Source organism: Gymnoscopelus braueri (genome assembly GCF_963280865.1).
Source record: "Gymnoscopelus braueri genome assembly, chromosome: 23".
NCBI classification, from domain to species: Eukaryota; Metazoa; Chordata; class Actinopteri; order Myctophiformes; family Myctophidae; genus Gymnoscopelus; species Gymnoscopelus braueri.
The window spans coordinates 6376461-6403734 of record NC_137625.1 but is presented as its reverse complement, the minus strand read 5'-3'; the positions used below and the strand labels follow the sequence as shown (position 1 = coordinate 6403734).

The window sequence follows — 27274 nt, the reverse complement described above, 5'->3', positions numbered from 1 at the left end:
AATCGAATTAACAAAACATTTTAGCATACAGCACATCTGCGTAGTATAACTGGCATATCGTTGATGTCTACCTCTCTGTGTCTTCCTGTCTCTCTCATTCCGATTTGAGTCATTGACACAGAACAGTTTTACAACCAATGTAAATACATTTATCATATCGATATGCTTTCAATGATGCAATCACACATGAATGCATCATGGTTGAAAAAGGAAATAGCAAATGTATCATTATCGTGATGTAAAGTTCAACTCGGATCACACTGTATGTAGATCAACGCTGTCTCATCAGACAAATGAATGGTCAGTCAGTCAGCCAGCCAGTTAGTAAACAGTGTCCGTCTGTCTGACAGACAGTCAGTGAGACAGCCAGCCAGTCAGTCAGTAAGTAGTCAGTCAGTCAGTATGGTTATACATTTCAGCTGTAGTGGAGGATTCATCCGTGTCATAAAATCTCTCTCTCCTCGACTGAAGCGCTTCAGTGTCTCTGAAAATCAAACAGTTTGCCTGTTAGCCACAGCCTGTGACTGAACTGCACCCAGTCACCCTCTTCATGAGAGGTGACTGGATGGTGACACCAATAAAATGGCCAGAGTGTATCTGAATAACAGTGATCAAAGCTGATGAAGCAGTTCATTTCATCGTCTGTATTTTTATGAATAAATCATAAGCCTACTCCCCCTCCTGTATTTACTCCTGTTCTTTCACAAATTGCACCCTCATTATAAACATTTGAACAAGTGATATACACTTACAAGTTACTAATGGCTTGATTGAAACGAGGCGAGTGGAGGACGCGAGGATGTACGTTTCAGTGTTGGAATTTGGCTGATCACATTCACAATATGACCCCGGCAGACTGGATTTGTCCTAAAACCAACCATCCCACAGCTCCCAAAATATATGGTGGCAAGCCTGTGTGTGTGTCTGTGTGTACTCACCCTCAGATGTGCGTGAGTTTGTGTTTGTCTTGCAGGTGAGGGAGAGAGGTCGACACACTGCGTTGCTGCTACACAAACACACTACATACTGGAGCACCGGGTCTGTACCGTCTGTATCGCACACCTACACACACACACACACACACACACACACACACAATACAAACGCACACGCACATGTTTGTATCGTTATACAGTACTTGTGAGGACATCATTTTAGGACCGCAAGTTTATGAATGCCATTTAAAAAATGTTTTGCCCTTTTAAATGCTAACCCTGAAGCTCAAAATAGCCGATCTTCAAGCTCACAATGTGTCACGCTGCGACGCATTGTGAGCTTGTAGATCGGCTATTTTAAGTAGAAATCCGACACAGTTCCAACCCAAACCTAATACCTATAACCTTTAAATGTCCAATCCTAACCCCAACTAGAATTTTTGTGAGGACCAGAACAATTGCGTCTATTTTTCAAATTGTGGAACATTTGGCCCTCACACACACAAACACGCACACACATTGCACAGTCAGTGTTTAAATTGAACAAAAGTGACTTAAAAGATGCCCTCTCTTCCCAGGAAGTGATGTCACTGACCAGGCCACGCCCACTGGTGTAGATGCGCAGAAGACCCCTGACCCTCAGCGCTCGCTGTAGCCCCTCCCACTGAGAATCATCCAATCCCAGCAGACGTTGCAGCAGCTCGCTGGCAAACCAGACTTGACATTCACCAGTTCCATCTTCAACTACACACCTGTGCGCACGCACGCACGCACAAATAAATAAATACATATTTATTATATTTTTCTGTACATTTTTCTGTATGTCTATGCTAACCCGCCCTAATCACATGTAGAGGTGTGCATTGGCACTGCCCTCACGATTCAATTCGATTACGATTCACCAGGTAACGATTCGATTTGATTACAATTAACCTTGTAATAATTCGATTTGATTCGATTCAACGATGCATCACACTTTTCTATATTATTGTACAACATGGCAACTTTTTCATCAGTCAATACAAGTAGTCAGATATACTGAACGACATAAATCTGGCTGCTTCTCTGTGCAATTAGCAACATGATTAAGATATATATATATATTTATATTAAAAAAATCTTTTTCAAAATCGATTATTCGATTAATCGATTATTGACATTTGTGAATCGATTCATAATTGTCCATGTCCGCATTGCGATTAATCGATTATTCGATTATTTTTGACACCACTAATCACATGTCACTCAGTTTACACACACACACTTACAATCTAAGGACCACAATGGAAATAAGCTCCCAAGCTTTTTTTGTGTTCTATCCTTTTAACAGATACAGTATGTTCAAATATGTGGTCATGTATGCATTTTTCAACGTCAAACACAATATACACACACACACATGTACTATATACAAAGAGCAGTGGCGAGGAGAGGAGAGGAGAGAAGAGGAGTGGGGAGGAGAGGAGAGGAGAGGAGAGTCTTACTTGGCTTGTCCCTTGAAGACAGAGGAGTTGGAAACACACTGGGATCTGGAACAAGACTGAGAGAAAGAGAGAGAGAATTGTCAACCGGACAACAGAGTCAGATAAATAGACAGTGTGTGTGTGTGTTGGTGTGTGTGTGTGTGTGTGTGTGTGTGTGTGTGTGTGTGTGTGTGTGTGTGTGTGTGTGTGTGTATACCTTTGTGTACACACTGCCACACACTGAGCATGCCCACTGCAACTGAAGCGATAGGACGCAGACCACATGACCCCTCACAGTACCCACAATGCCACGGTTCTCCCCACACCGCCCCCACTGGCCCAGGTGCATTATGGGAGGAGAGGGAGGGGCCTGGGGGGAGCTGATGGAAAAACAAAGACAAAAAGAAAAACCAAAACAGACTGTAGTGAAAATGTCACAGGTTTGAATCCTGAAATCCTCCCTGTTCACTCACTGAAAACACAATTCCTCTGCATTAACATTATATTATATTGTATTTATAACCCAACAAGAACTAATATTATATTAATATTTGATTATATTAATATTATCATATTTTATAATTATAACTTGGCCCCCCACTCCTTCGGGGTATTTTTGTCACTGTATATTCGCAATTTTCTTCCTCTGCAGACGGCCTCCACCCATTCAGATATAACTGCCCCCTCCCCACTCAGCTATTTATCCTATCGTACTATATAATAAGGAAACCTCTGTCATCAATAACATTGTCATCAAAACCTGTTTCTGTTCTGCCCGGTTCTCCTCAGTGGCTTAAGCCTTAAGCAATTAAGACCTGAGGCGATTCTTAAAAAAAAAAAAAAATCACAAGTTTTTGGAAAAAAAAGTTTTCAAGATTTTTCAAAAATAGCAGATCTACAAGCTCGTAGCGCGGCACTCGGTGCCGCGCTATGAGCTTGTAGATCTGCTATTTTTGAATAGCCAAAGACATCTAAAGTGACACAGATGCGTTCCAGGTATCAATGGGTTAAGCAATTGCTCTGAACTTGCACATTGCGCAGGACCTGGATCGCAGCGACGAAGTTGTAAAGGAGTCGAGGACTTTCATTTAGGAGCCGTGTCCACACACACACACACACCGCCTTTTATGAGCGGAGGGCCTCTATGGGTATCATTTTCCATAGCACTCGCATGCACATTGACACATTGGCACTGTTCCAATCCACATTGTGTTAGCTCTTGATGCTAATAGCGTTAGCGTGTACAATGTTTACTCATTCAATGCAACGTAGCAGAGCGTCGCCTAATGTACGATCTCACCGCGGGTCAGAAACGACATTATTTTTCAACTACTTTCACGTTGAGAAACGAGGCGAGCGGCCTACAGAGAAAAATGTCTCTCTGCGAATGACAAGTGAGCTGCACCGAGTGTGTGTGTGATTTAACTGTTGGATCTAGGCAGAGATTTGAGTCATCCTCGGGTATGGACCAGTTATTAACTCTATAACTGCCAAAGACGTTTATAAACGTCTTTGAGAAATTAGCTGTTGCCTGCCAAAGACGTTTAACCCATTGAGACCTGAAGCCGATTCTACATGTCTCCTAAATCTCAACAGTTTTCTGAAAAACCTATGTTTCTATATCAGTGGTGCTCAATCTTTTTCATGTCAAGGACCCCCAAAATGATATGTATTTGGCCGCGGACCCCCACCAAAATATATTGTTCCAGGGACCCCCAGAAGCAAAGATTTGAGTTAAAAATGTTCGCTTTAAAAATATTTATATTCAAATATTTTCACACATTTTCACGATTTTTCAAAAATAGCAGATCTACAAGTTCATAGCGCGGCACTCGGTGCCGCGCTATGAGCTTGTATATCTGCTATTTTTGAATAGCCAAAGTGTACAATAATGCTTTTTAGCTCAAATCTAAAAATGACACAGTTCCAGGTATTAATGGGTTAAAAACGTCATGAAAAAAAAAAAAAAAAAATTATTTAGTATTGACACCTTTTCGATATTCCAAACGAATAAGGAGATAAAAATTTTAAAAGATTTGCTACTCCATCCACTTCAATGTTAAAATTGAAACGGACAAACAATTCACAATGTTTTTTGGTTTGAAACCACTGGTTTTGAGCTATTTTCAAACATCAAACAACACATGACAACAAGGTCAAATTGACCTCGTTGACATTTGTGAAACCACACCTGAATCTCATCTGTGATTAGAAATTTTCTGGGGATCAATCATACTTGAGAAAAATATTTTGTGGCTATGCGAAAAGGTACCAAAATCGGTCAAAACCCTGGCAGAGGCTACAGACTGTTCTGAAAAAACTCTGGCAGGGTAAGAGTTAATAACATTACAATATTATTCATGATATGATTAATCACTTAAGCCCTATATACTTTGTACTTGTAGTAAAACAAATTGTGAAAATCTTGTAGAGCTTGAACCTATGCTATTTCTTCCTTTTTTTTGGTAACGTTTTTTTAAAAACATGGGCCCCAGTCCCCTCGTCGCCAGGGTTACAGCGTCGCAAGCTATGGGATGATCAAACTGCGCCACAGAGAACGCTGCAAACCTTTACTGGACTTTCTTCGAATGTTCGAACAGTTTCAACGGAAACTTCTCACGGTTGTGGGAGAAACAAGAGCACAAACCGGGGTAGCGCAACGGAGCAGGGCGTCGACCCCTTGGGAAGCATTCGCTGGGGGTCCGACCTGCCTCGCGGCTGCGGACAAAAACTTCTCTCTGTTAATCTCAACGCACCGTGTGTGTGTGTGTTGCAACTGTCGCAGGCAGACATCTTTTAAACTTTGAGTAAAAGTGGACGTTTGTGAATAAAAAAAATAATAATAATGTTACCAGATATCACCCAGGCTGATGACTGTTACACAGCTGACAGGAAGAGATCTGCAATACACATTTCCAGTCCTGCACACACAAACACACACACGCTTTTTACTTATTATGAAACAAATAGATGACATACATTTTATAAATACATTATGCATGCGTGTGTTACCTGGACACTTTACGCTGGAAGCCAGACAGCAATAGAGTGTTTCCAGATAACAGGCCAGGTGGGTAGGGGGTGTGGCTTAAGTCCAGGTAGACCTGTAGGCTCCTCCCACTGTGATCACACAATGTGAGACGCACAGACAGACCCTCTACACACACAGACACACACACACACACACACACACACACACTTGAATTATTTTATTTGGATGTGCACAAGAAGTGCATACGTAACAGATCCAAACACTGCTCAGGTTACATTTTGGTAAACCAGATGCAACTGATTGCATGTGCTATTTAACACAGTGTTGTGCGTTGTGTGTGTGTTTGCGTTGTCCGCTGCGTGATCGCTTCATTCCTAGAATGGAGGATTGACAGTTCATGATCGGTACTGTCTTGCTCATAGATTGCGCGTGCATGGTTTAGTGTATCTGTGATGATGCGGTTGTTAAACGCGACAGTTGTAGTGTGTGCGTGCGTGCGTGCGTGCATGTGTACAGTACCTGCGTGTGTGAGTCCTGTGTTGCGTGTCTTGTTGTCATGTAGACTGTTCCTCTGGGAGACAAAACCCTGGAAACACGCCACATCTACTGGACTAACACACACAACACACACAAGAAACAGGAAGTTGACATTTTTATTTAAAAAAGAATGCCATACTGGGTTTTGTTATACCTGCTTTGTCTGCATTTGTTTACATGCTAAAATAGTGACTTTGAGAGCTGTTGCACTGTGAAATGTAAGTCAATGAGGAGACCATTTTTTTAACATCAGTTTCTAATCAATGGATCAACTATTCAGTATCTCAGCAATCTTTTGGAGTTACATCATGAGGTAACTACACAACCCAAACCTCCAGCAACGGTCATTGTGCTTTCAGTTGAAGTGCTCAGTTTATGTTAATGAATTGATTGATTGATTGATTGATTGACTTACCTGCAGTCTAAAACGTCAGACACTGACATCACTCTGGAGGGATGTAGCTGGAGAAAGACAGAGACAAAGACACATTGGTGTGTGTGTGTGTGTGTGTGTGTGTGTGTGTGTGTGTGTGTGTGTGTGTGTGTGTGTGTGTGTGTGTGTGTGTGTGTGTGTGTGTGTGTGTGTCCGTAGCACTCGACCTAGCCTATGTGTATGTGGGCCGGGACCTTCTGATTAAAGGACGGCCTCTCTACTGTTCCTTCTATACATTAACGGCATGAGTGCTGCCTGTAACTGCAAATTGTTCCCATTCGCTGATGACTGAGCTGATGACTGATGACTCAGCACTCCTGATTTCGGGTGAGGACAAGTTGCAAGGAAGCAACTTGGAAGGAAGCTCTCAGCTCCGAACTCTCCAAAATCCGTACCTGGCTTACCGATAACAAACTGTCACTACACCTTGGAAAAACTGAATCCATTCTCTTTGGGACCAAACATTCCCTCAGAGAAATGAATGTAAATGATTTCAAGGTCAAAGTCGATGACACAATCATCACTAGCAAAGAAGAGATTACCTATCTGGGATGTATTCTTGACAAATACCTGACAGGTGAAAGCATGGCAACAAAGGTGGTCAAAAGAGTAAACCAGAGAACCCAATTTGTGGGTAGAGTTTCCTCTTTTGTCAACAAGAATGCCCTCGGGACCCTCTCAGGGGCCCTGATTCAGCCCCTTTTTGACTATTCTTGCTCCTCTTGGTACTCCAACCCCTCAGTGTCACTGAAGACTAAGCTTCAAACCTCCCAAAACAAACTGATTCGACTACTTCTCGGACTGGGGCCCATGACCCACCTCTCTCCCACTCATTTTGCCAGCCTAGGCTGTCTCAGGGTAGAAGACAGGGTTAAACACAAAAAAAAAAATGGGTCTGGCCTTCAAAATTGTAAATGCAAATTTGCCCGAAATGCCCCCTATACCCGCATATCTGTCTAAATACCTGCAAAAAGTTAGTGACACCCACAGTCACAATACTAGAGGGAGCACTAACAACAATCTGGTACCACCCACCCATAAAACAAACATGGGCAAATTCTCCTTCTACAGCACTGCCACCCAGCTTTGGAATAGTCTAACCCCATCCCTCAAAAAAGGCAGTTCGCTGGGCTCATTTAAAACAGCCTTAAAAACTCACCTTTCTGGAGGCCAAAAGAGGAGGCAGTACCATTTTCCCGTTAGACAGACCCCCCCCCTTTTTTGTACATATGTTATTTTATTTTCTGCATTTTTTGTTTTGATTGTACATAGTGGTTTTTTTTTCTGTATTTTTTTCACAAGCTCTCCTATCGCAGTTATGCCTATAACTTAATACTCGTTTCAGTGCTGTGTCGCACACTGGAAATAGCAGATCTATAAACTAACAGTCACAAATCTGCCATTTTCAAAACCAAGTATAAATATAATAAATAAATATAAAATATGTTTTTTGGTCCATTCCATATTGTTGCTGTCGGGCAGAAAACTTGTGGAACCTGTGTTCCAATGGATCCTATGTCGTTATTATTTAGTCACAAGCTCTTGTTAAGACTTTTGGTTTGGTTTATAATTTAAAAAACCTACAGACAACCTTGACCACTTTCATATCAAAATGTTTCAAAAATAGCAAAAATATCCGATATACAAGCTTGAGCTTGTAGATCAGTAACAGTCTCCCTGTCTCTCCAGCTCTTTAGTAAACAGAAAATATATTTTCAGGTCAGGATACCAATTTCATCCAATCAGGAGAGAGAACTCCTACAGTGTGTTACCTGGTGGTATTGAGACATGAGAAGTGGGCATGTCAGAGAGTAGAACTTCCAGTCAGAACAGACCATGAGGGAGGAGCTAGTATGGAGTTCCACCCCACGCCGCCCCACAACACCAGAGCCAACCAGAACACTGGAATCCTGCAAGACACACAGCAACCAATCAGAAGGCTGGAATCCTGTTAGACACAAGGTGGCCAGAGCATTAGAATTCGGTCAGGAAGGATACGTCCTATCACCTTGATACCTAGTTAGGAAGGATGCATACTTTCACCTTGGTACCTAGTAAGCAAGGATTCATCCTATCACCTTGATAACTAGTTAGGAAGGATGCATACTTTCACCTTGGTACCTCGTTAGCAAGGATTCATCCTATCACCTTGATAACTAGTTAGGAAGGATACCTCCTACTCACCTATGTTAAATGTCTTCAAAACCCTTTAAGACCAAAACAAGTCAAAATAATGTCTATAGTTTTTTCTACTTGAATTTGATGACCTTCCAATCAGAATATGGTAGTTTCGAATACATCCTATAATAGGATGTATTCTGTGGCCCCCAGGGTCAGCAGCTGCAGTGACAGTTACTTCAGAACCATGGACAGCAGCCACTGTTACTTTAGAACCATGGCAGCAGCCACAGTTACTTTAGAACCATGGACAGCAGCCACAGTTACTTTAGAACCATGGCAGCAGCCACAGTTACTTCAGAACCATGGACAGCAGCCACAGTTACTTTAGAACCATGGCAGCAGCCACAGTTACTTTAGAACCATGGCAGCAGCCACAGTTACTTTAGAACCATGGCAGCAGCCACAGTTACTTTAGAACCATGGCAGCAGCCACAGTTACTTTAGAACCATGGATAGCAGCCACAGTTACTTTAGAACCATGGACAGCAGCTACAGTTACTTTAGAACCATGGCAGCAGCCACAGTTACTTTAGAACCATGGCAGCAGCCACAGTTACTTTAGAACCATGGATAGCAGCCACAGTTACTTTAGAACCATGGATAGCAGCCACAGTTACTTTAGAACCATGGCAGCAGCTACAGTTACTTTAGAACCATGGCAGCAGCCACAGTTACTTTAGAACCATGGACAGCAGCCACAGTTACTTTAGAACCATGGCAGCAGCCACAGTTACTTTAGAACCATGGCAGTAGCCACAGTTACTTTAGAACCATGGCAGCAGCCACAGTTACTTTAGAACCATGGACAGCAGCCACAGTTACTTTAGAACCATGGCAGCAGCCACAGTTACTTTAGAACCATGGCAGTAGCCACAGTTACTTTAGAACCATGGCAGCAGCCACAGTTACTTTAGAACCATGGACAGCAGCCACAGTTACTTTAGAACCATGGCAGCAGCCACAGTTACTTTAGAACCATGGCAGCAGCCACAGTTACTTTAGAACCATGGCAGCAGCCACAGTTACTTTAGAACCATGGCAGTAGCCACAGTTACTTTAGAACCATGGCAGCAGCCACAGTTACTTTAGAACCATGGACAGCAGCCACAGTTACTTCAAAACCATGGACAGCAGCCACAGTTACTTTAGAACCATGGACAGCAGCCACAGTTACTTTAGAACCATGGATAGCAGCCACAGTTACTTTAGAACCATGGATAGCAGCTGCAGAAATTGTTCAGGGTATCTCTCTCTCTCTTATCTCTCTCAAAGAGAGATTTATACTTTGCCATTCTCCTATAAAAAAAATGCCTAGAGAGTGGGTCGACCGCGGACGTCACAAACGTAACATCCGGACTTGCGAGGCGCACCGTTGTTCCGATCCACACCAAACTTGGCATAAACGCTGTTCAGGGGTTGGCCATGGGAATAGACACACCAAGGGCCACGTCAGGGGCCCCCGGGGGCCACAGGCACATTGTTGCACCAATCGGCACCAAATGTGGCACAAACACTGTTCAGGGGTCTGCCGTGAAAATAGTGAGATCAAAAAACTAAATTGATCACATATGGGATCAGATATGCTACAGCAGTGTTTAGCACTTCAAATGGCCATAACTTGGTGACCATTGCGCTGATCAGCACGATATAGGACTATTTTGATAATCTATTTAAACGTGTATGCCCACCCCCCTTTTCAATGGGTGTGTGTGTGTGTTAGGGCATTAACGAATAGTGATTTATGGTATTCGAATTATTCGACCCAAAAGTATTTGAATATTCGATTATTCGATTTGATTATAAAAAATTAAAAAATTAATTTTCTTTAAAAAAAAAAAAAAAATTTTTTTTTTTTCAATTGCATTGATGACTCGACTCAAGGAATGCGAGTTGACGTCACACCAGAGCTCACAGCTGCATGTCTGCTCTAGAAAAGCCACTAAAAAAAAAAATCTTAAAAAAAAAAAGAAAAAAAAACCTTTTTTTTTTTTTTTTTTTTTTTTTCCGAATAGTCGAATAGTGGTTTGATAGTCGAATAGTCGGTTTGATATTCGAATATTCGAATATTCGACTATTCTGTGAATGCCCTAGTGTGTGTTTACCTGTGTGCCGGTAACCACCAGTCTATAGCAGCAGTCAGATTGGAGAACAGGAAACCACCGCACACACTGACCTGCAAACTCCAACACAACCTAACGCACACACACACACACACACACACACACACACACACACACACAGGTAATTCCTTTTGAATGAGAGGCAAGCGGGCAGGTAGAGAGGCGAGTCGGTGAAAACGGTCGTGTTCATGCTCGTCTGTACACGCCCACCCCACAAGCTGAAATTATGTTTTTTCTATACCACTGCTTCTCAAAGTGGGGTCCCGGGACAAACAGGGGTCCTTGAGGGGGGTCCCAGAGCGTCCCCAGCAAAGCTAGTTAACACAGCATTAAAATCAGTTGAAACACTTTAACCCTATACACATCGGTTGTTTTAAAATAGCCGATCTAAAAGTTCACAATGTGGTTGAGCTTGTAGAACTTGTAGATTCAAAAACATGTTGAAAAAATATGAAAGGTTTGGAATACCTTTGAAACATTTTAATTAACGTAATTTTCGCACCATAAGCCGCAGCAGCTAAAATGAATGATTTGTACATATATAAGCCGCACTGGACTATAAGCCGCGGGTGTAAAATCCATAGATTTAGGAGGTCCCCTAGTGGCCGTTAGCTGTAAAAATCTATAGATAAGCGGCACCGTTATATAAGCCGCAGGGTCGAAAAATGGGAAAAGTCGCGGCTTATAGTCCGAAATTTACGGTATACACATTTTGCATGGTGGTCCCTGGCACAAAATCTTTTCAGACGGTGGTCTGCGGCCAAAGACATATTAACTCTTTCATTGCCACGCACGGGAATTCCCAACAATTAATTGTTTTATAAAAGATCACGCTGTTCACTGTCACTCCAGTCATCAGGTTCACTTTCCACTCACCCGGATCCGGAAATAACGTCATCCGAAGATTTTCGCTCCCGCCCACCTCCTGTTTATTTGTTTCCTGGATATAGTTTTATCTTGAGTTAACTGGTTTTGCCCTGGTTTCGGCTAGACACCGTAGTTTTAACATGGTCTAACAAACGACCACTCTTTTCGAACAGTTATCCCCTTTGTGTTTTACCAACGGTCTGACACGCAATCATAATATATATAAATGGTCTGTGGCCAGTTGGGGAGGTGGGAAATACGTGCATTTTTGCCGTTATATACTGCTTTCAGCGTGCCTGCACCCGTGAAAGTTACCTCACGGTAACTTTTTCCTCTGTGGGTCGGGCCATGGATCCTGTTTGTCTACACACATCAGACGATGGGTTATAATGGATATACATTTTCTGTGACCGGTTAAAAAGCTTATAAAACACGAAAATCGCTGGCAGTGGGTGAGTTTATTAACGAATATACTCAGTGATACTCAGTGAATATACAGTGAAAGAGTTAATTTGAGGGTCCCTGACATTAAAACGTTTGAGAACCACTGTTTACAACATGTCTATTCACACGATGAGCGTAGTGCGACCTCACCGTCTGAAAACCCTTTATAATTCTTTCACATCAGAAGGTTTTTTATTTCTTTTCAAAATGTCCAAACTGTTGTTGTTTTTCACCTTCTCGTTTTTCTCCCTCTCCGATTCACGCTCCGTCATTGGTCCGTTCCTGGGGTTCCACCCCCACTCCACTGCTGGACCAATCGCAGCTGCTCTGACGGAGAAACCCAGCGATAGGCCCGCCCCCTCGCCTCCTGAGCCAATGGCAGCGTTCTTCCAGGCCACACCCTCCTTCTCCTCCACTCTGATCACCACGGAGACGCTGGGGTGTGGTCTGTTGTTGCCAGGCAACTGGGTTGTCGGAGCAACGGTGGCTGTAGGCTGGGCGGAGTCTGTCACCATCCTCTCTTCACCAGGGTTTTTATCCTTCACTAAAAACCAACAAAATAACAAAAACTACAACTGAATGACCTGCAATCAAAATAAAAACTAGGCTTAACAAAAAATTATAACTATAACTGTATTGTGTGTTTACAAAACTGACAAAAACTAACTAAAATAGAGAACATGTCCTACAATCTCACAACGTGTCACATCGCGACATGCAAGCTTGTAGATCTGCTATTTTCTTACTGTTCATGATTGGTTTTATGACTATGCTGCTATTTGGAGGGTGCTGCTACCGAACAGGGTTTAATGTGTGTTTTTAAAGCAATGTCAATAAACTTCTCACTTTTTGTCTATGTCAATATTTCATACATAAGCCTAGTATTTTGGGTGGATATGAAATATTATCTTCCAATAGTTTTAGCTGTCTAAGCCCAGTTGTCAAACAATGTCAAACATTAAAAAAAATATCATAAATAGCAGATTTACAAGCTCACAAGCTGTCACATCAAAACGCCTTGTGAGCTTGTAAGATCACTTGCAGATCAGCTTGTAGATCACTATTTTCAAATAAAATCTGACCTTTTTGAATTTAAACTAACACATTTTACAATAAAATAATACAACTGAAAAGAAAAGCTTAAAGGTAGGGTAAGTGATTTGCGTTGGTTAAAATAAGTGTTAAATAGCTCTATATTCTGATAGTACTCATTGCTATAGAGTGTTTGTTCAGTATTAGGAGTCTCCTTGTCTCTCCAGCTCTTTATTAAACAGAAAATACATTTTCGTTTCAGTTTCAGTTTAATTTCCAATTTTATCCAACCAGGACAGAGAACTCAATCAGGATACAGATTAAACAAGGGAAATTGGAACTGGAACACTATACAAATTAAGCTTAAAAATTGGTACTTTCTCCTGATTGGCTGAGATTTTGACACCTACCGAAAAATGTATTTTCTGTTTTTTAAAGAGCTGGAGAGACAGGGAGACTCCTGTTACTGAACAAACACTCTATAGCAATGATTACTATCAGAATATAGTATTTTAACCTTTTAACAAAATATTTTTTGTTTTAACCAAAAAATATCACTTACCCTACCTTTAAGTAAAACTAAGCTTTTTAACACATTGCGTGCCAATCGCGTAGTTCTACGCGAACCTAAATAATTGCGCAGCGTGCCAGTCGCGTAGTTCTACGCGAAGTTTTTTTTTTTTTTGCAGTGACACATTTCATTGTAGGCCTCCCTCGCAGTGACACATTTCATTGTAGGCCTCCCTCGCAGTGACACATTTCATTGTAGGCCCCCCTCGCAGTGACACATTTCATTGTAGGCCCCCCTCACAGTGACACATTTCATTGTAGGCCTCCCTCGCAGTGACACATTTCATTGTAGCACACCCGGATATGGAAATATCCGTATCCGGAGATTTTCGTTCCCACCCGCCGCCGCTCTAAATCTTCCCCTAATCCGCCATTATCTCTGAGGTTTTTTTTCTCATCGCTGAACGCTGTTTAACATAAACCGCGACTACTGCAAAATGGAATGTCGCCGATTGAAACGGTCTTCTCTGGGCCACTCACACAGCTACCCTGTGTGTCTACAAACAGTTTAACGCGCGATCTTAAGGTATTTAGCGAGGTCTGTGGCGACGTGAAAAAAACTAAAAAACAACAATAAATCGCTGGCACTGGTGAGTACATTATGATATTAAACTCTGGCGTGGAATGTGTTAACTAAATAAAATGTAAACTAAACTAGCAAAGTATGCGAACCCAAGGCAAAAACTAATCAAAACTAAACTGAAATTGAAAACAAGTTAAAAATTAACTAATAAAGAATTCAAAACTATAATAACCTTGGTCATCACCTCCTCTCTCCTCCTTCTCGTCACCTGCTGCTTCTATCTTTTTCTTCTTCCCTCCAGGCTCTTTCTGTTCTTCTCCCCTCCTCTTCTTCCCTCCAGGCTCTTTCTTTTCTTCTCCCCTCCTCTTCTCTCCTCCCCGGCTCCTCCTCTCTCCAGCATGGAGGAGGTGTGTCGCCATGGAGACGGAGGGACTCAGGACGTGAACGTCATCGAGGCTAAACTGCAGATACACTCTGAAAGATGATTGGCTGAATTAATGTTACAACTAGTTAACCAATCAAAACATCCAGTTACAGCCAAATAAAAAAGTAATAGCAAGCAATACAAGTAATAACCAGTTACTGAGAGTGTGTGTGTGTGTGTGTGTGTGTGTGTGTGTGTGTGTGTGTGTGCGCGCGTGTGCGTGCGTGCGGACGTGTGTGTGTACCTGTAGTGTGTGTGTTTGATGTATTTGTCGTTCTCCAGGTGTCTGACAGACGGGAAATCTGATTGGAGGAACTGTTCTGTTACCACGGTGAACTTCTGAACACACATCAGGCAGCCTGTAACACACACGCACGCACATGCACGTGCACAGTGCACGCAGGCACACACACACACACACACACACACACACACACACACAGTATACTTTCAAGCATTTTTCATAAAAGTGGAACTAGCAGATCTTTGAGCTTGAAGGTCAGACATAAATTGCATGGGGTATGGGATGAAACTGTGTGTGTGTGTGTAGGTGTGTGTGTCGTACCTATCCATGCGGTGTTAAACACTGCCCTCTGTAGGCCCTCATCATCATCCTCATCATCGCTGGTCTCCGTGACGACGCATGCCACCGCCCCCGTCTGGTCTCTCAGACAGAGAGTGTGTGGTGAGCAGTGTGCGCGTGATGGTGTGTGCTGTGAACTGTGTGTGTCTGTTGGAGTGTGTTGTGTACGTTGTGTGTGTTCTTCTGAACAGTGAGTGTGTGTTGGCAGGTCCAGAACTCCCACTAAAACCAGGGGCCTCTGTCTCCTATAGGAACAGATCGACACAATATACAACTTTTCACATTTGTGGCGTCCAGTCGCCCACGTTTTGGTCAGAAGTCAAAGTGCTTCCATCAACATGTTACTCCAATTTTGGGTAGATTTTTTTCATTCATTCAACCTTTATTTATTTTCTCGGAAATACATTGAGGGCATTACCCTCATTTTCAATGATACAGGGATTACAAAAGGCATAACACAACAGTCATAATATTTAAATAAGAACAGGATAAAACAGGTTGTGTACAATAAAACAATAAAACATAAAAACTGGATGTTCCGTTCATGGCATATGGTGTTTTTTGTACGCAATCGTCCCACTAACTGTGGAAGCCAATTACAAGGCAAATAAAATGAAATATAAAAGCCCTGTTTGACGCTCATAGTCACGACTCACAAGATCATTTACATTTGGTTTGTTTCTGTAACAGTTACATTTGTTGCATAATTTGTCTCTATGAGTCTAAGTGAAATAATGTCTATGGTCTGGAACCAGGCTAGGTCCCCAGCTAAATGATTCAGAGTTAGGAACCAAATGGACCCTTACAGATCTATAAATCTGAGAGTCTGTGGCCTAGTTAATACCAAACTGGGGGTCCTTAAAGTTTTAACGTTTGAAAACCACTGGTTTACAGGTCACTCATTGTGTGATTCTTCAAATTATTTTAGTACAACTCCGTGGTTATGGACATTGTGTACATTTGTGTTGTCACAGTCTTGTGGCAGCCAACCTGAAGACATTTTATAATCGTAGAATGCATCGTAAAATAGAAATGAATCAATCGTAAACTAATTGAATCCTGAGGCCAATGAAGCTGCACACTTCTAGGTTCAAAAGCCCTGACAGACAGACAGACAGGGGTGAAAACAAACCTTCCCTGACCTTCAGCCTGGCATTGATAATTACCTATTTGCTTGTGCTGCGCGATGCGACCAGGAGAGGGCAGCGTTGAGTTCAGTCTGACACAGACTGGACGCTCCAGCAGGGGGCACCAGAGACACACCCTCCGACTGGAACAGTGACACACACCGCCTGACACTCACATATTCACACACACTACCATACACACAGTACTGACGCACAGAGAGACAGAGAGACAGACAGACACCAATTGAGGCTCCATCAGTTAGCATTTGACTAGCTTAGCTGCAGTTTTAGAAAAAGTTGCTTCAGGGGTTTGGAATGCCGCTGTGTTGACTTACAATAAGCAAGGTAAATAATCACATACATAGAATGCGGAGAGTCAGTGTAGTGCCTCAATAAACTAGGATCACAGGTAAACAATGAACCTAGCATCTGTCTAAACAATACACTATTGAAATAACAATCTGTACATTTAAACAATGAACCAAGCATCTGTTTACTGTAAATAGCATGCTATGTAAATTACACATGGTGGTCAAGAAAACAAACCTAAGTAACAAAAACGAGAGAACGAGTGACCAAGATACCGTATGTCTGCGTGGTAGTCATATCTTGGTCTATTGTTAGCATCAGTCGAGGCAGAAGGTGTCAGGAAGGCGTACAGGCAGAGTGAGGGTGGGGTGGAGTCTGAAGAGGTGAGTGCTAGGGGGTGAGGTGGAGTCTGAAGAGGTGAGTGCTAGGGGGTGAGGTGGAGTCTGAAGAGGTGAGTGCTAGGGGGTGAGGTGGAGTCTGAAGAGGTGAGTGCTAGGGGGTGAGGTGGAGTCTGAAGAGGTGAGTGCTAGGGGGTGAGGTGGAGTCTGAAGAGGTGAGTGCTAGGGGGTGAGGTGGAGTCTGAAGAGGTGAGTGCTAGGGGGTGAGGTGGAGTCTGAAGAGGTGAGTGCTAGGGGGTGAGGTGGAGTCTGAAGAGGTGAGTGCTAGGGGGTTGAGGTGGAGTCTGAAGAGGTGAGTGCTAGGGGGTGAGGTGGAGTCTGAAGAGGTGAGTGCTAGGGGGTGAGGTGGAGTCTGAAGAGGTGAGTGCTAGGGGGTGAGTGGAAAATTGGGAGTGAGTACCACAGTGTGTGGGTGTCTACCTGACTCAGCAGACAGCTGTGAGGATCGTTCAGCATCTCTTCGTAGATGTCTCTCCTCCTCTCTCTCTCTCCTCTCCACACACACTCTAGAAGACCGTGTGACATCACACACACTCTTCCCTCTCTCACCAGAGTAGGAACCAGACTGGAGACACAGACAGACAGACAGACAGACAGACAGACAGACAGACAGACAGACAGACAGTACACGGAAATGGTGTTATCTTATAATGAGCATGATTGAGGAACAATTATATGAAGATTAGGGGTGTGCCGATATATCGCGATACGTTTTCGTGACGATATGTATCGTTTTGGGGATATTTTTTATATTTTTTTACAATCATAATAATCAGGCATGCAAACAGCCCAGAGGTGAAAAGGGTGACAACATGTTGTTTTTTTGGGGGTCAGGTGTCACACTATTGCCCTATTTGGATTCAAAACGGCTATTGTAGCTGAAAAGCTACAAGTTTGCATGTCTGAATAATGCAAAAACTGAATTATTTGTTTGCATTTACTTTTTTTCTCCTCCATATATTTTCATAAATCGTATCGAAGTTGTGAGCCAAATATCGTATCGTATAGTTTCGTGAAATTAGTGTATCGGCACACCCCTAGAAGATATGGTTGAAAATGGGTGACGTGCATTTTAAAGTTTTTCTTAAAGAAAATAATAATAATAATAAAAGTCCAGTTTTTAATAAAAATGTCTTTGTACAACAAAGACCAAATACACGCACACACGCACACACACACACACACCTGTCTCTGAGCTGATTGGTCACATGACTCAGCCAGAGGTACTGAGCCAGGGTCAGGTTCTTCTCCAGCAGTAACCGTGGCAACGGCCCGTCGTCGCGGTTACCAGTGACCCCCAACGCCGCCGACCTGCTGAAGGCCGTGACCTTTAGACTAGTGCGCAGACAGGCACAAAGCATGCTGGGAGACGAGTCAGGACAGGGCCGGTACAGGAAGTGCACGTCATGGAGCTAATGAGGAGAAAACTTTATTAGCACTGCATAATAAAAAACTATTTGCTATATATAAAAAATTCTATGAAAATATTTGAAATGATAAATAGAAATAATAATAAATAAATTAAGTTATTATAGTTATAGTTGAAATATGGCTTGAGTGGTTAATTCATGTCAACTTTCAAGATTTATCATTCTATCTAACCCTAATCTCTCAAGAACAGATTCTGCTCTGCTGTTGAATCTGTCGGGGGGGTTCGTCATATCGCGTACGCACTGGCCTACAAGTGGGCGTGCCTACAAATGTCTCAACGCCCTGGCTCCACAGTACCTCTCAGGTCTCCTCCATAAACTTACTCTGTCAAGGAGCCTGCGGTCCCCAGACTTGGACCTCCTCTCTATCCCCCAAAGTTCCCAAACTCAAGTGAACCTTTGGGGACAGAGCCTTCAGTGTGGCAGCCCCCACCCTGTGGAACTCTCTCCCAATGGAGATTCGCCATGCTCCAACACTGGAGCTTTTTAGGCTTTTAAGGCTGCCTTGAAAAGACACCTATTCTCTCAGGCTTATGGCAAATAGTTGTTTGTCGTTTTGTTTGGTTGTTTGTTGGTTGTTCATTGTTTTTGATGTGATCACTTTGACTTGAGTGCACAGACCGCTCAAATCTCACGTCAAGTCTCCAGGACACATCTCTTTCACTGTAGACATGATTATGACAGCATTGCCATTCAATTTCTCATAAATGTGGGCTGTGGCCCGGACTCACGAGGGACAAGGGACACTTTATTTGGCAAAACAGCAGTGTATTAAATTAAAATACAAAAAGTATTCCATTCAGGTTGACGTGATTTCTGTCATTCATGTACTATTTGACAACGTTTTTACCGTCACGGAATACATGGTAATACCACTGGCAAACACTGTAGGGCTGCAGTTTTCACAGTGTGCCAAAATGCATACAATGTTGGGCTTATATGCAAGTATTATTAATTAATTCATGATTTTTCATTTAGGAAATATTTTTCTTTCTCGCTAGACCGCATTCTTCGGACTAATATCATGACACTTTATAGTTCACTGGACTTGCACTGTTATGACTGTGGTCGCGTTTTATTAGTTTTACATTTTCTTATTGGATGTTTCTGTGTCAGGTACTGGTGTTAACTAATATCTGTGCCCTGGCTGTGTATGCAAATAGCAGGAGTTATCTTGCGCGTATGATAGGGCATGTGTCGAATTTACACTGGTTTCTATGTTCCATTGATAAATGAGGGCCTTTGTGTGTTCTTAATGTTGTGCTCCCTGCAGTGTGCGGCAACGCGAAACAGTTCCTGTTGGTGCTACACCAACTTCACGTGCATCAATGACACGTCGCTGCGCTGGCAGTGTGTTTTGTCAACGCCTTACCGGGAGATCAAAACGTGCACAAAGTACGAACGTACAAGTATGTCTCTCACCTCTATCGTGTCTCCTGGTCTCAGGCTCCTCCTCAGAGTCGGCTGAAAGGCGAGGCAAAGTCCCACCTTCCCATCGATCACATATAGCCCCGCCCCCTCGCTCACAACCTCTGTGACAACGCCCTATCAGAGAAGAGGGGCGGAATCAGGACTGTAACCATGGTGACCGTGAACAGTAAAATAATACAACTATACATGAACCCCTAAAAGGACCTTTAGTAATGCTGGTTTTATATCCTACCAGGACCTCTAGTACTGCTGGTTTTATATTCTACCAGGACCTCTAGTACTGCTGGTTTTATATCCTACCGGGACCTCTAGTGCTGCTGGTTTGATATCCTACCAGGACCTCTAATATAGGTTTACATAAACACATAGGAACACAACATGAATGTGTTGTATCTGATGCAAACAATGAGAACACAGCATTTTCTCACCTGGTAACTGATCACCTTCGACTGTTTGACCCTCACCGCTGATTGGTCACTCTCTGGCCCCGCCTCCTCTGAAGTGTCAACAATGTTTGGCATCACTGGCTCGTCTTGTGTGTCTGTGTGTGTATCCGTTTGTGTGTCTGTGTGTGTGTCTGTGTCACATTGATCAAAGCTTAGCTCCACCAGACTGAGTGAGTCTTCCACATAGGTGTTGTGCGTGTTGTGTGCATGTGTGTGTTGTGTGTGTGCGTTTGTGTCAGGTGACAGTATGTGTAGCGCTGACCGGTCGGTCGTACACAGAATCCTGTTTCCTCTCCAGCTCCGTAACGCACACACACGGAGCGCAGACAAACACACTTTCTGGTCAACCGAGAGACAGTCTCTCCACCACAAACAACTGGGCTCCTGAGAGAGAGAGAGAGAGAGAGAGAGAGAGAGAGAGAGAGAGAGAGAGAGAGAGAGAGAGAGAGAGAGAGAGAGAGAGAGAGAGAGAGAGAGAGAGAGAGAGAGAGAGAGAGAGACCAAATAATAACTACACAGGTTATTTCTGTCCATTTCCAGAAAAGCATCGGTTTTGGACATAAAAGGTTTCCACTCGACAGTGATGTTATATTATATAACATAGACTCAAAATTACACTTGGTGACCGGTGACGTGAGCAATAATGAAATACCATAACGTGATACAATGATAATCATTATTATTAAATATTATTAAATATTATTAAATATAATAAAATATAATAATCTATAACTCCTTGGATCAGAAAATGTCATTTTAATGTTCATTAAGAAGGAGAGACATGTGGATTTAATTTACAATATATGAGCTGTCTCTTCCAGCTTTCTGTCTCTCATACGCTATTATACCTGGCAAGGACGCACGCACAGTACTCACAGTGACCAGCACAGACAGCGTGTGTGTGTTTGTGTCATCTGTCAGTCTTAGGATGAAAAAGGTGTTTCCACAAATCACCAGCAGGGGGAACAGTGAGCGCACTGATCCTTTAACATGAAGACGAAGCCCTCTTTGTCTAATAGAGAAGAGAGAGAGAGAGACACAGAGAGGCACAGAGACAGACAGACAGTTAATTTTTGTTTGTACTTAACCTGTGTGTGTACACACACACACACACACACACACACACACACACACACACCTGTTAGGTAAACATTCTGTCGCCTCTCTGACCCCCACGACTCCACTAAGCTCCGCCCCTCCAGGTTGAACATCCAGTCCGCCCTCGGGGTCGGACAGCAGTGGCAGGGGACGTCCAATGAACTCCAGGTAGCCTCCAGCCTCTTCCTGGTTGTGCTGCGGTGCGTTGTGGGGGATGTAGTTCCAATGAGGCAGGAAGAAGGCACGATTTACCCAGAGAGGAGAAAAACTCACACACTAGAGAGAGAGAGAGAGAGAGAGAGAGAGAGAGAGAGAGAGAGAGAGAGAGAGAGAGAGAGAGAGAGAGAGAGAGAGAGAGAGAGAGAGAGAGAGAGAGAGAGAGAGAGAGAGAGAGAGAGAGAGAGAGAGAGAGAGAGAGAGAGAGAGAGAGAGAGAGAGAGAGAGAGCAGCAAGCAAAATTGAGAGAGAAAGACAGAGAGAGACTTGTGATTGGTCAGTGGCAAACCTCTCCAAAAGTTGAACTATTTTCTAATTAAGGCGTCCAGAGCTCTCCGTCTAAAACCGCTGGACGCTGAGAGCGCTGAGGAAGAGGAGCGCTCCAAGTGCATCTTTAACATAGACCAGGGGTAGGCAACCTGAGGCATGAGTGCCACCATTGACAAAGGAGAGGGTAATCAGTGCTTCACTGGCAGTCTGGCACACTGGCACAAGTGTGAGAGAGATTATTCTTCTTTTAAAATGAAATCTTTTAAAACATTTAGTCAATTAATCTAAGTCCCCTCACATCTGTATGCAAATTACATCCTGCACATAATCCTTCCTCCTATTCACGCAGCCTATGCTATTTAGTTTCGTGTGCACCTCAGAGCATAGACTGTAGCCCTACGTCACACACCAGCTCGCAATGCTGCAGTTCTGGCACACAGAATAACCGCAAAGGAAGGTAATTCATTTGCATTCCAGCCCTCATGGATAAATATGGTTTTGTTTAGGTTCATCATGTCTTGAAAATGTTGTTTGCCGTCTGCCAATCTGGGAACCCAGAGCCAGTGAGAATGAAAAACAGCGCCCTCTGCTGTTTGTACTATCTCTCACTGGCTCTGGGACAATGGCGACGTAGCACCCGTGCGCAAAGGAAACCGGGGTTTTGGTCTGCCTTCAGCTTTCACTTCCGGTGGTGCCACTATGTTTTCATTCCCACTAACAATATTTCTACACGGAACACTAACACCACTTCTCCCAGAGAACATGGATCGTTTTGGTTATAAGCCCACTTGTTTCTATGATGAAAGAGTAAGTTAAAATGTGAATATCTTTCCGTGGTTTTGTCTGCTCCGCGGACGCTATTGTTAAATTAGTTTGGGTTTGTTTCGAGGGGGAAAGATCGACGGACACGTGAATCCCGCCCACTACATTTGATTGGGTAAAGCGCGGCCTGCTTCCTGATCTGAAGGCACGCCCACTTGTACATGTTATGACGAGCCTTCACGACAGATTCCAACGCAGAGCAGAATCTGTTCTTGAGAGATTAGCCGACTGCCAAACAGTGTTAAGCGTCGCTTTGAGACTAAACAAGAGGGGCCAAGCAGACAACTCTGACTGATGAATAAGATAAGGTGGGAGTCTGGAACATAGGTGGGGTTATTGCTCTGAGTCCAATGATCATTACAATGTCCTCATGTGAAAGAAGATGTTTATAACAAAAGTCATTGTTATGTATTTGGACAAGCAAAATCTGTTGGACATATTCTATTTTGATATGGGGTTGCCGACCTCTGGTTTATGTGCTAAAAGAGTGACTTTGTTTCAGCATGCAAAGTAAGTCAATGAGGAGAATATTATTGAAGATATCTCACAAATAGTTGGAGTTTTATCATAGCGAGGTAACTACACAACCCCCAAAAAATAGGTCAAAACATGCTTTTAAATAATATCATTAAGATCTCTACAATAGACAGATTAATTACCTCACATCGTACCGCCCCGCTGCTGTCTGTCAATCTCCACTCTCTGCCCTGCCCCTCTCTCAGACAGCCAATTAGCAACAAGTTGACCCGAGGCAGGGCCTTGCAATTGGCCAAGGATGATGACTCCGCCTCCCTCACCCAGGCTCTGTGCTGATTGGTGCTCCAGGATAAGTTGCTAACACAGGGCACATGTTGCCTGGCAACCAGCTCAGAGACAGGAACCAGCCTAGCAACCACAGATTTTGCACGCACACACACACACACACACACACACACAATAAAATTAGATTTAATCTCAAGATAATTTTATCGTGCTGAATTTCCATTACCGGGAAACTCAAATATACATATTCAATTGCTGTCAAGCTCAATAATATATAGCAATAACCTACTGAGTTCCTGACTGGTTTTGAATTGTCATTTACCACAGTTAATTATTTGCATTATTGAGGACCAATAAAGTACAAAAGACATGATGTCACTGAGTTATTCCCTGGGTCACGGACGTTATTTTTTCTATTGAAAATACCATAGGGTCGTCTCGTCTTAGCATCATATAAGAGCTGTGTTCCAAAAATGTTAAAACGAGTCCAGCAATTCTGTCAGGTATGTGACTCTGTGTCGTTTATGACATTGAGTAACATTTGAACGTCTGTGTTTAGAGATTTTTTTTATTAATTCTGCGGCGGTACCGGGAAGTAGAAGAACGTTGCGGTCCGTCAACAACATTTGCGAGATTCTTTAGATTTCGTGACATTAGTTATCAGAGTGTTATTTAGTTTATTTCATGAAACAAACAAACTGACAACGCTACTCTCGTACTAGACTGCCCCAACGCTCCTGATTTCGTGTATAGAGGGGCGGGTGTAAAGAGCCGGCGAGAGACTGCGGCTGATCCCATTGGTTCAGCGATCTGTCCGTCAACCCCCGCCCCGTTAACACAACATTACGAGCGACGCCCACTGCACTCTGGTTGGTTGGGAAGTGAAACACTTCCTTATACCGAGTACACCGACGCGCTGGGCCAGGCTTTTATTTTTTAGCAACACTAAACAATAAAAGCCTGGAGATCGAGGCTACTCTCGTACAGAAAGAAAAATTCCAGTGCAACACGACATGATGCTAATTATGCGATGTAGTCTTTAGGTCATTTTTAAGCCTGAAAATTGTAGTCAAATTGTAGGCACCGATTTATTTTCTTACTCTTTGGATAAATTAGTACCCTTTCACCGTCAGTTGATGCTTGATGCTTCATATCCATATGAGTAACATCGCCCGGGCTCATTAGTTTATTTTTGGAACACAGTTCTTAAATGCCGCGATGCTGGGCAGACCCTATGGTATTTTCAATGAAAAAAAATAACTATGTGACCCAGGAGGATAGCGGCCACTGGCGACAGTGGCGTCAGACTTCGGTTCTCTATAGAAGATCAGGTTGCAAATGGGTGAAGCGCTCCTTTAAGATCGTTTGATTATTATTATTATCATTATTAATCTATTTGTTTGATAGGAAGGAGACAGGAAACAGAGACCTACCTGTAGCTGAGAGGTAGTGTGTGTGTGTGTGTGTGTGTCCGCGTGCGCGCTGCCACCTACCTGTAGCTGAGAGGTAGTGTGTGTGTGTGCGCTCCGATGGTCTCCTGTATCCTGGTCACCAAACACACACATGTGTCGCACACACGCTCTTCTGCACAGAGCAGCTGGCCAGAGACACACTCGAACAGCTCCTTCAGCCAATCACGTTCCTGGAGACGAGAGACCAGCTGTCATTTAATGCACTGCTTCTCAAAAAGTGGATCGAGACGCAGTTATTTTTTTTTATAACTTCAAACGTTTTCAAAAGAATTTCATACTTGTCATTATACATGCATACATGTGTACATACAGTAACATACATATCCAATAAGTACACGTACATTCACTCACATCATACAGCATAGACATCAATACATTACAATAATTGTCCATCAATACCCCATCTCTAATATCAGCCAGGAAAATATCCCATATTTTGCCAGTTTTGTTTGGAACATCATTTAGCCTGGTGGTGGCATTCATACTTTCAAAAGCAGCAACCGTCATCAGTTTCAGCGACTCTGTGGGGATATATATGCAAGGTAGATTCTCATTTCCTGGTGTTTCGGTGGACACGGTTTTGAGCAGTGTTGCATTGGTGTTTTTATTTTGGTGGGACGCTATTTTAATGAGGTCACAGTCGCACGTCGCTTAACACCTACACTACAGGGTTTAGCAGGTCACGCAAATTGACACAATGGACCATTGATATGCATCCAGGCTCATTCCAATGTTAATTCACATAATTTCTGTGAGGTTAGGGTTTTAGGGTTAACCACTTAAACCCCATATGGTTGACCAGAGTCCCTCAGGGCTCTATACTAGTGTATTTTCTGTTATTGTGGGGAAAGCTTTCAGTGAAAATAGCCGATCAACAAGCTCACAACGCGTCTGCAATGGATGAGTTGTGAGCTTATCGATCTGCTATCTTATGCAAAAGCTTTCCCTACAATATGGATGCTGGGGTTAAAGTGGTTAAGGTTAGGGTTAGGCATAGTGTTTGTTAACCTGACGCTTCCAGATCCAAGAAGCTTACGTCACACATTTGTTTCTCAGAAACGTAGTTACTCAATACCGCCCCCATCTGGCAGAGTCAGGTTAAGTGTTTGTGAGGTTAGGGTTAAGGTTAGGCATAGTTTTTGTGAAGTTAAATGTTAAGGTTTAGGCGCAACCTGGGCGACACACCAATGAAAGACGGAGTCCCATATATGCGGACGCTTCCAGTTGTATTGTCATATTCAGTACATCAGTGGTTCTCAATGTGGGGTCCGGGGAACCCCAGGGGTCTTTGAGCGGGTTCCAGGGGGTCCCCAGCAAAATGAGGAACAGTTGAAATACTTTTAAAATATTTTGGTAATTTTTTTTGAACATTTTGAAAACTCAATGTTTAACACAAATCTTGTCTGGCACAAAATCTTTTCAGATGGGGGTCCGCGGGACCGCGGCCAAACAGCCTACATTCATCTGGTGGTCCATGACATAATTGTAGAGCAGGTTGGCTAAAGATAGCCATGGATCCAAGACGGTCATCTGTCATGACCGTCATGGATTAACGTCAACATAGTGTTTGCACTTTCTCCCCTTTTGGCCCGTACATCTACATTAAGGTTTAGATTTCAAATATAAAGTGCTTAACCCATGACCACGGATGTTGCAATTATGTACGGGTCCACAGAAGTACCCGTATGTTCCGTAATGTTCAATAAAAAGCATTTTAATCCGATCGGCGGCCATTTTCTCATAGAGGTATAATGTATCAGAGTGTAATACACCTCCCAACCGATAGGGTCACGTAGTTGGAAAGCATATGGAGAAAATGTCCACCAATCGAATTAAAATGCTTTTTATTGAACAATACGGAAGATACGGGTATTGCTGAGGGCCCGTACATAATTGTAACATCCGTAGCTATGGTGTAAGCACTTTATATTTGAAATCTGAACGTTTATGTAGATGTACGGGCCAAAAGGGGAGACAGTGCAAACATGTTGAAGTTCATCCATGACTGTCAGCCATGTATCAGGGCTAGGCTAAAGACTACTACTAATAATAATAATACCTGTGTCTGTAACATTAGCTAAACAATGTACAAGCTGACATTCACTGTGACCTGAGGTAAAAAGCTTTAACGTCAGGTTACAATTTTAATGTGAACACGAGTTACATTCAGTAGAGTAAAACACTTTTAGACACTACTATCTAAATACAAGTATAAACACTGTACTCACGGCTTCACTCTTGTCTTTAAAGTTCTTCATAAAATCCTCCATTGTGTTTCACGTTGCGCGTCACTCATGTTACAGATATTGCATTATATTATATTACACACGTTACAATCAGTATTCCATAATTGTATGTATTTATTTTGATGTTGTAAACATCATGCGTA

General features: G+C 42.9%; 1 protein-coding gene across 5 annotated transcripts; it reads right to left on the bottom strand.

Moving 5' to 3' along the window:
* On the bottom strand, positions 1-27274 carry ctc1 (CTS telomere maintenance complex component 1). 5 transcript variants are annotated; one of them, XM_080421051.1, is made up of 25 exons: positions 27114-27274; positions 24907-25055; positions 23311-23536; positions 21384-21619; positions 21122-21257; positions 20228-20629; positions 19791-19913; positions 18124-18350; positions 17359-17503; positions 16271-16437; positions 15087-15349; positions 14766-14880; positions 14330-14571; positions 12206-12516; positions 10644-10733; positions 8133-8270; positions 6343-6389; positions 5910-6001; positions 5411-5555; positions 5251-5319; positions 2616-2778; positions 2420-2475; positions 1531-1687; positions 939-1062; positions 1-484 (listed from the first exon to the last, which is right to left on the bottom strand). In XM_080421051.1, exons 1-25 carry the CDS (start codon positions 27153-27155, stop codon positions 390-392), a joined length of 3960 nt encoding a protein of 1319 aa, XP_080277177.1. In that variant the 5' UTR covers positions 27156-27274; the 3' UTR covers positions 1-389. The 5 variants fall into 5 exon arrangements, with proteins under 5 accessions (XP_080277177.1, XP_080277178.1, XP_080277179.1 ...); XM_080421052.1 differs by having other exon boundaries at positions 14342-14571; XM_080421053.1 differs by lacking the exon at positions 10644-10733.

Bases quoted from the DNA above. Each gene is read 5' to 3' on its own strand.
- ctc1 (XM_080421051.1), bottom strand. From the start codon at position 27,155: ATGGAGGATTTTATGAAGAACTTTAAAGACAAGAGTGAAGCC. The intron at 14,881-15,086 runs GTACGACACACA...TGTGTGTTACAG, and splicing joins GTTTAACACCGCATGGATAG to GCTGCCTGATGTGTGTTCAG. The intron at 6,390-8,132 runs GTAACACACTGT...GTCTTTCTCCAG, and splicing joins TCATGTCTCAATACCACCAG to CTACATCCCTCCAGAGTGAT.